The sequence below is a fragment of the Papaver somniferum genome, chromosome 8 (genome assembly GCF_003573695.1).
Source record: "Papaver somniferum cultivar HN1 chromosome 8, ASM357369v1, whole genome shotgun sequence".
NCBI classification, from domain to species: domain Eukaryota; kingdom Viridiplantae; phylum Streptophyta; class Magnoliopsida; order Ranunculales; family Papaveraceae; genus Papaver; species Papaver somniferum.
The window spans coordinates 63,389,193-63,399,658 of record NC_039365.1 but is presented as its reverse complement, the minus strand read 5'-3'; the positions used below and the strand labels follow the sequence as shown (position 1 = coordinate 63,399,658).

Here is a 10,466-nt window from a genome sequence, read left to right as displayed (position 1 = left end):
CGGGTGAAAACTAAAAATTTCCTAATTTCCATATGGTGATAATTGTATTTATCTTTTTATTTACTTTTCCTAAATTTCTGGCGGTGGTAATAAAGTTTTTTCTCTTTTCTTTTTCTTGTTTTAGTCGGCTGTGTTACTTAAAGGAGTTAGTTAATTAAGTCAATAATTATTTTGGGGAGTTTTTTCAGGAATATTATGATAATAAAAATAATTATTTTTCATGTTTTAGTTGTTCTACGGAATTAGTTTAGTCAAATCAAGAGTAATTTTAGGGATTACAACTAATCACTTTTTTTGTTCACGTTTTTATTTCTTTATTATGGAATTAATAAAGGATTATTTTTGTAATCATGTTATCCTTATAGATAATTGTGGGTTTGTCGTATATGGAATTTTAATGATGGGTTTTTGATATTTAAAAAAGTAATTTTGGGCTAGAAAAAAAGTTCTCCCAATAAAGAATCTCTAAAATAAATAACATTACATAATTAAATAACTTCTAAAAATAAATAATTTTAAAAATAAAAAATACTACTCTAAATTAATTAGATTCTAAAAATGATAACAAAAATAATAAACTTAAATCTAACGGATCTTACATCAGACCTGCCATCTTGAAAAGAATTCGTCTCCAATTAACAAAGTAGCAAAGAACATGTGCCACATCAGTCACTCGGAATAATCCTTAAAAGCATCGACTTCACATAAAAGCCCCAGAAAAACCAGGTTCAGTACTTGCCTCTGTACAATGGGTCTCTCTGAATCTCAACTTTCATTCCTAGTTCATCGTCATTCAGACGTTCTGACATCCAAAACTACTCGAATCCATTTTCTTTCTCACTGGTGAAGAGCTGGCTGATGTTGTTGCTCGTTCTGTTGTCAGCCTCGGAGATAATACTTAGTAAGACTAATTTTTTCCCTAATTTTCCTTCGTTAAATTTTACTGGATGGGAAAGGCTTCTTCCACTTACCGAACATGCTTTTTAGATTTTCTTCGCTATTATCATGAAATGATTCTATCGAGAAACGTTCAATTCTTGTGGTAAAAAGTCCAGATTCATCTTCTAAATCTTTAATTGTTTCTAAAACCCCAATTGTATTGGTTACGAATTTGGACTGTTGGGTTTTAACTCTAAACGATGTTATGTTAATGGTCTTCATATAGCTACAGCTTACAAGCTAACCTATCAAACAAATTGAAGCCTTTGAGTTATATTGGACCTAGAAATTTGAATATTGCATTGTTGCTTAAATAGATTCTTGCGTTCTTTAAAGCAAACGATGAAAGAAGAAATTAGGAGATGGGCCTTGATCAGCAAACTTTGCTTACAAAGTCGATATTTATTTGATACCCTGGTGTAAATTGTTTCCAGGTTTTACTATCCAAGAGTTTAGTCTCAGATGAAGCACAATCTGGCAATTCTTTTCCAATACAGGGTTGGTTATGTTAATGGGTGTGTTAAATTGAATTTTATGGTGGCTTATAAAAATTATATAGGGAATGAAAACGATGGAGCTGATAAATGAAGACTCCGTGTTACAAAAGAATTTGATAGCTTAAAAAGGAAACCCTAATTCCATCTGTCATCTGTGCAATCAATAACCAAAATTGTCACAGTCCGTAATAACTGGTTAGCATTTCAGTGCAGGCTACAGAGGTAAGCCTCTTTTTGTTAACTTAATGTGAAAATCTTGTACTGCTGAAAAAATCTAATACTAATGTAGATGCATATAAAGGGAACTATGCTGTGAAATAATAATCGCTTGATCCATTATTAGTCAGGTGAATAATTCATAATTCTCTGGTATTTGGCTATGTTTTCGGTTCTTAGCATCCTTAACACACAAAGTTATTTCGTAGTTTCTTGGCCTATAGTGCAAACACCTGGTGCATTCGCATATCCCTCGACATTAATTTCTATAAGATCAAAATTAATGGAAAGAGATCTGTTTCTTAATCAATTTGTATGCTATGACTGAACATCTTATTTGTGTATTTCATGAACAGAGTGAGTTCCTGACAGTAAACATGGTAGGTATCAGTAGTTGGAAGATGGAGCTAGAGTAGTAAAATGGCTACCATCTTTACGAGAACGGACTCTTCAAGGGCTCAAATGGTCTGTATATTTATGACACTCTGAATTGATTTCCTAACAGTGAAGGGGTTATATATACAGTTTCATAATTTACTCAAGCTAGTATGTCTGTAAGATGTTTCTTTTGACAGATACTGTAATAAGTTGACAGGTTACGAAAGACTCTTCAAAAACATATTCCTGATATGGAAAAGGTATCTAGATTCTTCTAATGATTGAAACTTATGATATATCGTAAGGATTGAAACAACTTTTCATTCGACAATAGGATGTACCTTTAAATTATTGCTGTTGAATTGTCCATAACAAGTTGACTTGAACTTTCATTATGTTGTCATTTATATTACATCTTTTGCAAGGATATTGCTTCTATACTCTTGACTCCAAGCAGGATCAGAGAATCAACAAATTAACCTGCCAGTTCTGATTTTCTAGCTTTAAGATAATTGTGCTGGCTGCTAGGTAAGATTAGAATTTTCTTAAAGCATTGGTTCTTTTATATTGTATAGGTGTTGCTCCTGGTACTGCCGCCTGATCCCCATAAGAGCGCTATTTTGTGCCTCAGTGATGCAGAGATACAAACATAATTGAAAAGACTCGGCGCTCAATACATACAAGTAAGCAGTCATTTGTTAGTTTGTTTCAATCGGTTCTTCTTGAAAATGGTTGTTTGTCATTTTAGCTTCATTCACGTTCTAGTTAGTACATTCTATTGGCTGCGGCTATTATTTCTGCACAAGTGCACAGAAAATAAAGGGGTGGAATTGGAACCCGAGTCTTCGTTGGGCTCACGAGGCATGAACCAATAACTAATTTTGGATGTGTCCTGGCGGCAATGTAGATCATTGTACGTGGCTTAGTAGATAGGAAGCGAAGTGTATTACGTTCAGCTTACTCTGATACAGAACTTCTTTTAGCAAGAGAAGCCTTTCATCTTGTAGTTGATTATTTGTTGAATAACCTTGAAACTTGATTTTGTCTGTGTAGATTAACCTCAGTAATAATGTTACAGGTTTAAGGCTTTACATTGCTTAAGTTTTATCCTACCATTCTTAAGCCAGAAAAGAGGTGATGTGTTCATACCATCTGCTACTGCCTTGTTGTCTCCCTCTTTTGTAATCTTTGTCAGCTCATGTAGTCTGGATATTTTTTATGAATTGAACCATATTGATTTAATTGATCTAATCTAATTTTTTACCAAACAAAACCATCATAAAACTGCCACTACTGTCGATTCTTGGATTTAATTTTCCTCCAATATAAATGTTTGGTTTTCTTCTCAGTCACGCTTTTCTTTATCAAAGTCTAAAACTAATGGTATTATATTTGTTCAATGGTTTACTTTTCTATTTTCGTGTAATATGTGAACTAATTTGGATTGGGTGACGTTTAGAAAGGCTTTTTTTTTGTTTTGTTTTGTTTTGACAAGGCGTCTTATCTTCCTGCAAATATGAGCTACATCATCTTTACCGTACAGATAGGTGGCGCTGCCTTTAGTTCATAACCGATCAGCTCTCGAGAATGGGATCGAAATGAGATCAGATCTGATTCATCATGGATGTAAGATATCTCTCGGTTGGGGGTTGATTTCACACTGTTTCACTAAAATATTAGTGGATAGATATATATGCACGTGCTTTAAATAGTAAAAGACTGGCAAAGTTGTGATGTTTCTGACCCTTTTCCCACTACATTTTTTTGTCACCCGAAAATATTATAGTTTGTTCAATACAAACAAATGATCGATCAAAAACCAGCAAATGCAGCAGAACCAGCAAATGCAGCAGAACCCGTGTCATTTTTGAACGTGACACACACCTCTCTCTCTCTCGTGGTGCAACCCGAAAGGAGCAATAAAGTAATTGTGCTAATCAAACTTTAGTAGGTTGAATTGAATGTCCAAATTCTTGATTAAGTAAATAAATTAAGTTGAAACATCAAAGAATTTTTTTTCTCTTCTCTTGCTATATAATAACTCCATACTAGAAAAATCATCACATCCATCCTTATAATCAGTTGCTCTGTTTTCCTTTGATAGAAATATATTTGTGTATGTCACATATAAACCTCTGCCCATCTAAGCTACTGTGATCATCTAAGCTAAGCTAAACATGAAGTTTGGGAAAGAATTCAAGTCTCAAATGGTGCCAGAATGGGAAGAAGCATACATGAATTATGATTATCTCAAAACCCTTCTGAAAGATATTCATGATTTTAATCATAAACATAAACCGCATCCTACTGCTCCAACCTTGAAAAGAACTATGACATTGTACAGAACTTTTAGTGGTCTTACTAGAAGATACAGTAATTCAACAAGTCCTACTACTAAAGTATCTGGAGAAGCAGGTCATGGTGATATTGAAGATCAAGTCATACTAGTTACTGCCGTTGATCATGAACATAATCATCATCCTCACCAGCTAGACAAAAATCTTGATCATCGTTATGAAACCAAGTTCTTGATGTCATCTGAAAAAGGAGCTGAATATGAACTTGTGTATTTCAGAAGACTGGATGATGAAATCAACAAAGTTAATAAGTTTTACAAAAGCAAAGTTGAGGAAGTTATGAAAGAAGCTGATTTGCTGAACAAACAAATGGATGCTTTGATTGCTTTCAGGATTAAGATTGAAAATCCTGATGGAACCAATCATCATTTCGTCAATTGGTCTGTTGAGATGACTAAACTTGCTTCCGATGTTGCTGCAGCTGTTTCGCAAACCTCGCCTCGAGTTACTTCTCCACAAACTAATTCGCTTCTTTCTCCAACTGGTACTTCAAGATCGAACAGCAGATCGTCAAATGTATCTAGAGAAGGTATGTACACAACTTTCCCAAATAATTTTGGTGGCTAATTCCTTTCTATTTTGATCAACAAATTAGTGTATATATATAGGCAAACTTCGACCTCCTGTCGTGACAAATCTACTGCTAATGTGTATGCCTTCATGTTGCCAGATGATGTTGTGGATGATATATGGTTATACTGTTTTTTAATAGTTTTTAACTTACATAGTGAGATATCAAATTATCAAATTAAAACTATGTGCTGATGTTGATGTAGCAATGCCTCATATGGATGCCATTAAAGAGATTGAGCAAAGCCTTGAAGAACAATCCGAGGAATCCGGAGATGATGTTGTTCTTAATGGTACCCGAGTTATTAGTTCAACTAGTACTACTGTGAGCGAAACGAAAGCAAAGAAGATGGACGTCAGTAGACCAGCTTCACTAGACGTCCTTGATCGTGTGACCATTAGCAATACTCTTGAAACACCACGGTCAACCATAAAAGGAATACTTAACGTTAACAAGAACAACGACATTGTTTTTGGAAGAGAGAACTTGCAAAAAGTTGAGCTACAACTGCAACGAGCATTCATCGAGTTCTATCAGAAACTTCGTCTCTTAAAGAGTTACAGGTAACAAATATAGTTATGTACACTTTGATTACTTTCCTGGATCATTATGCTTACAGTTTGTTTGAACCATTTATTCTTTTCGAAATGCTATATGAAACAGTTTTCTGAACATCTTGGCATTTTCTAAGATCATGAAGAAGTATGACAAGGTGAGATCTCCTCCTCTTTACATCGGTTCAGAACTACGCAAGGTTACCACAAATCACTAGTGAACACAATTATTGATCTTTTTATCCTGACATAGATCACTTCAAGAAATGCATCAAAATCTTACCTACACATGGTGGATAACTCCTACATTGGCAGCTATGATGGGGTATGTTTGTTCATTATTGCTCTGATGTTTGTCTAACCAAACCAACCAATCACTATAAAAAGATGAAGTTAATTGTGTCATTTGGTTTTCGCCTTATAGGTTACTAGGCTTATGGAGAGAGTTGAAGCCACCTTCATCAAGCACTTCACAAATGCGAACCATAGCAAAGGCATAAGCATTTTGAGACCAGCAGCAAAGAGAGAAAGGCATAGGACTACATTTTCCTTGGGTAAACTCATCCATAACCAAGTACTAGAATTTGACTGTTGCACAATCAGTTAGCTCCTGAATCACCAGTTTCTTTTAAAGTGAGAGAATCTATTTCGTATTGAAATGTTTTCAAGCTGTAATACACTAATTGTAACTGTTCGAATGCTTCTTTAGGTTTCTTTGCTGGATGCGGGTTAGCCCTCTTGGCGTCTCTTATATTGATTGTACGTGCTCGTAACATATTGGGGATGGATGGAAGTACGATATATATGGAAACCTTGTTTCCCCTTTATAGGTAAGTCAAAACTTCCGTTCTGAATTTTTTAGAATCTTTGATTTTAACTGCATTAATCAATGACATCAATGTAGGTCTTGTTTTATTATCATCTATTCAATTCTTGTCATATATTCTCAGCAGCACTTAAATTGATCTAAATTGTGCTTTGCAGCCTATTTGGATTCATTGTCCTTCATATGCTCATGTATGCAATTAATGTCTATGCTTGGAGACGTTATCGGGTAAATTATCCATTTATATTTGGGTTCAAACAAGGGACTGAATTGGGCTACAGGGAAGTCTTCCTCATAAGCTCAGCCCTAGCAACACTTGCGTTGGCAAGCGTACTCGCAAACTTAGATATGGAAATGAACAAGCATACCAAAGACTACAAGACCCTAACTGAGTTAGTCCCTCTTATTTTAGTCATTGTAAGATACTTTCTCTTTCTTTCCTAGCTAAATCAATCCCATGTTAATTAAATCACGAACCAACTAAACTAACAAGTAAATATCTCTCTGTGCAGTTTGTATTTCTCGTAACAGTTTGCCCTTTCAATATTGTATATCGTTCAAGCCGATATTTCTTGCTTGTGTGTTTCTTCCATTGTATATGCGCTCCTTTCTACAAGGTAAATAATCAGACTATATTCCATTAAGAAATAATGATGCGGACAGTAGGAACAATCTATTGATCTTTAATGTGTCTCTTCTAAAACGCAGGTTCTATTACCCGATTTTTTCTTGGCAGATCAGTTAACTAGCCAGGTTAGATCTTGATTGTTGATGCATAGAAATCACAGCGTAAAACTAAAGAATCACTCGAAACTATTAATTTTAGTAACTATATTCTTCTTCTTCGTTTTCAGGTCCAAGCCATTAGAAGTATTGAATATTACATCTGCTACTATGGTGGGGGAGGTTTTAAATCCAGGGATAGCTCGTGCAAGAAGACCGGTGTTTTTAAAGTTTTCAATTTCATCATAGCCTCAATACCATATTCGTTCCGTTTATTTCAGGTTGGTTTGCTTTCCTGTGTCTCAGGTCCTGATGAAAGATGATAGCATTGCATATAGCTTAGGAACCACAGGCCTTTGAACAAATTAGGAAGTAGACAGTATTCGGTAATATAGCTTTATGTGCACATTAATTTTCCCATATTCTCATAGTAGATAGCTTGTTCTGTTTTACAGTGCCTGCGCCGTTTATTTGAGGAGAAAGACCGAATGCAAGGATATAATGCGTTGAAATATTTCTCAACAATTGTTGCTGTAGCCATTAGAGCAGCTTATAAGCTGAATGACACAACCGCATGGCTCGTACTGGCATTGCTCAGTTCAATAATTTCCGCTGTTGTTAGCACTTGCTGGGATATTGTTATAGATTGGGGACTCTTTCAGAGTAACTCCAGGAATCGCTTTCTGCGAGATAAACTTCTTGTCCCACAACAAAATGTATACTTTGGAGCCATTGTAAGTAATTGATTAAGCTAATAAGCTGAATGTCTCAATTGCTTGCTAGATGTTGATGCAGTTCGTGAAACATTAACAATATCATTGCTTTAAATGCAGGTACTGAATATCTTGCTTAGATTTGCCTGGTTGCAAAGTATTTTTGATTTTAAACTTCCTTTCCTACATATGGAAGCCATGGTCACGATCTTTGCTTGTCTAGAGATCATTCGTCGTGGAATGTGGAATTTCTTCAGGTATGACATCAAAGATTAAAATTCATTAAAATTCATATTGAATGAGTTGCATAACTATAGCCTTTAGACTGTTAAATGATAAGTTCATCAATTGGTCAGCCAGTTATGACCAAGTTTCCCCGTTATCGGTGTTTGGATCTGAGAGATACTGATTTGAACTTGATAATTAAAATTACACAAAGAATAGCCTAAAAATATTGCATTTTTCCAAGCATAGAAATAAATACGAAAAACTTGCATGAATAGCTACCAATTCAGATACGGCTATGATGACAAAGGTACTAAAAGTATATAAATTGATGTTTCAGGTTGGAGAATGAGCATTTGAACAATGTGGGAAAGTATCGGGCATTTAAATCAGTGCCACTACCTTTCAACTATGATGAAGATGATGATGATAAAGATGAGTGAAGAGTTTTCGTCTAACAATGGGCCAGTAGATATTGTTCGGTGAGGAAATGACGTTGGTTTTTCAATATCATCAGTTAAGCTAACCTTAGTCAGTAGTCATTGTCTTATCTTTTATACGTAGTTAATGGATGTAGTTTTGAGTGTAAAGTAAAGTTCTTGTAAGATTAGAGAGAGGCAGATAGTAGCCACTGCTCCAGTCGTAGAGAAAATTCAGTCACTCCTCCACATCATTCGTTCTGGGAGGATGATGCCACCTATCGGAGAAGGGTTTGATGGAAAGGATTCGGGGATATGTAGCAGCTTCGGTAGTAAAACCACTCACAGCCTCCAAATTATTACTTAACCTGGCTTCCTCTTACACCTTTATTCGCATTATTCTTCTTCTTATAAAAAAAAAGACATCCGCAGAAGGGGATAGTGTCCGTCTGAATCTTTGTGATTATAAGACCGACTGATGTATGTCAGATGTAAGAATAACATCGTATGCTAGGCGCCCCCACTCATACCCCCACCATTTGCCGCGTGAAAGATTTGGTGGAAGAATTTCGGGGTATAAAGTATTTTCGGTATTTTCTTTACTTGTTTGTTTCTTGTCTGTCAGATTGGTGCCCTTATCTTAACTTTACTTCGTTTCATTATCATCTTGGATTGTATAAATAAAATGCCTCGCCAAATTGGGGCCTATAACTACATGATAAAATAGGGTCATTGGGAGACAATTCATAGAAACTCCTTATCCAATATTTATATTAATATCCAATATACCTTATTAAATTAGTGCTAATTCGGATTATTAAATAATGTTTAATCAAGTTAATCCTGAAATTAACTTTCATTAATCGATAATCAAAATTTGTAAAAAAAATTAATTTTTACTCGATCCAGAATCGGTTTATGTTAGTGCATTTGTAAACCGGTTCTGGGTTGAGTTTTATGCTTAGGAAGATGTAAACCCAGAATCGGAGTTTGATCAATACCCACATAACCCGATTCCAAAAATCGAGGCTTTTGTAATGCACATGTAAACCGATTATGCCTTACTTTCAGAAACAAAATATTCATTACATAGTTTAGTAAATTAGCCAACTACATATATATAGGACTCAGTATGGGAATTCTTGAATTTGACACATCAAATGCTCATCAATTAACCTCCGAGCACGTCGGTACAACGTCGTATATTCTTTGTGGTGAATGAACTTTCTTTCCCCATTACGAATTCTCCATAGCCCGTTGAAATGTTCCAGCTGAAATTCAATGAATTCTTATATGTTAGTATGTGAACTAGTGTAGTTGACATGGGTATAAAAATGATAGCATTACTCACTTTTTCCCTAAAAGGAGCTCGTGGATGATAGTGGTACACCATATTTCTAACTATTACATACTCTCGCATTGCGCGTTTTATGTAGTTGAATCGAAAAGCCAAGTCTCTACATTTTTGGTTATTGGGATTCGCGGTACGCCCGTAAAAGAACTCTTTAACTCTCTTCCAAAACATTGAATAGATTTCATTCGGACGTTCGCGGAACGTATTAGCAAAGGATTTAACGAGAAACAAATCTTCAAAGGGTTCCCATTCCATTTTCTAGGCTAAGTGTGTGATATGGGAGTGGCTCAAAGAGGTTGTCCTCATATAGATGAAGTCTCAACGGCTATTTTTTTTTTAATTCAATCCAAACAATCGGGATTTTGTAATGTACATGTAAAACGATTCTCAAAGTTATAGAACTTTTCTTCACCGAAATCGGAATACATATTTATACACGTAAACCGATTCTAAAAGTTACAGAACTTTTCTTCTTAGCAATCGGATAACATATAGGTAGATGTAACCCGATTACGAAACTGAACATTTGGGAAACAGTCAGAATCGGGTTACATATTTTTATATGTAAACCGATTCTGACAGAAATAATGCCAGGATCCTCCATTTTTTCCACACACATTAAGTCATTCATAAACTAGAAACCAGATTAAGTCATTCATAGAATAAGAGTGTAACTAAACATAATTCGACAATA

At 35.1% G+C, this 10,466-nt stretch overlaps 1 protein-coding gene across 9 annotated transcripts; it reads left to right on the top strand.

Annotated features, from left to right (window-relative positions):
* The first annotated feature begins 632 nt into the window (after positions 1-632).
* On the top strand, positions 633-9,202 carry LOC113301366 (phosphate transporter PHO1 homolog 3-like). 9 transcript variants are annotated; one of them, XM_026550138.1, is made up of 18 exons: positions 633-901; positions 1,374-1,658; positions 2,009-2,117; positions 2,248-2,290; positions 2,606-3,656; positions 3,817-4,916; positions 5,164-5,521; positions 5,622-5,670; positions 5,766-5,837; positions 5,937-6,066; positions 6,222-6,342; positions 6,497-6,755; positions 6,851-6,955; positions 7,047-7,091; positions 7,193-7,342; positions 7,517-7,795; positions 7,895-8,031; positions 8,340-9,202. In XM_026550138.1, the coding sequence occupies exons 6-18, from the start codon at positions 4,208-4,210 to the stop codon at positions 8,440-8,442; spliced, it is 2,517 nt and encodes an 838-aa protein (XP_026405923.1). In that variant the 5' UTR covers positions 633-901; positions 1,374-1,658; positions 2,009-2,117; positions 2,248-2,290; positions 2,606-3,656; positions 3,817-4,207; the 3' UTR covers positions 8,443-9,202. The 9 variants fall into 9 exon arrangements, with proteins under 9 accessions (XP_026405923.1, XP_026405926.1, XP_026405922.1 ...); XM_026550141.1 differs by having other exon boundaries at positions 2,009-2,290; positions 2,606-2,713; positions 3,574-3,656; XM_026550137.1 differs by having other exon boundaries at positions 2,009-2,290; positions 2,606-2,713; positions 3,109-3,656.
* Positions 9,203-10,466: the final 1,264 nt, after the last annotated feature.

Bases quoted from the DNA above. Each gene is read 5' to 3' on its own strand.
- LOC113301366 (XM_026550139.1), top strand. From the start codon at position 4,208: ATGAAGTTTGGGAAAGAATTCAAGTCTCAAATGGTGCCAGAATGGGAA. The intron at 4,917-5,163 runs GTATGTACACAA...ATGTTGATGTAG, and splicing joins GTCAAATGTATCTAGAGAAG to CAATGCCTCATATGGATGCC. The intron at 6,956-7,046 runs GTAAATAATCAG...TCTAAAACGCAG, and splicing joins TATGCGCTCCTTTCTACAAG to GTTCTATTACCCGATTTTTT.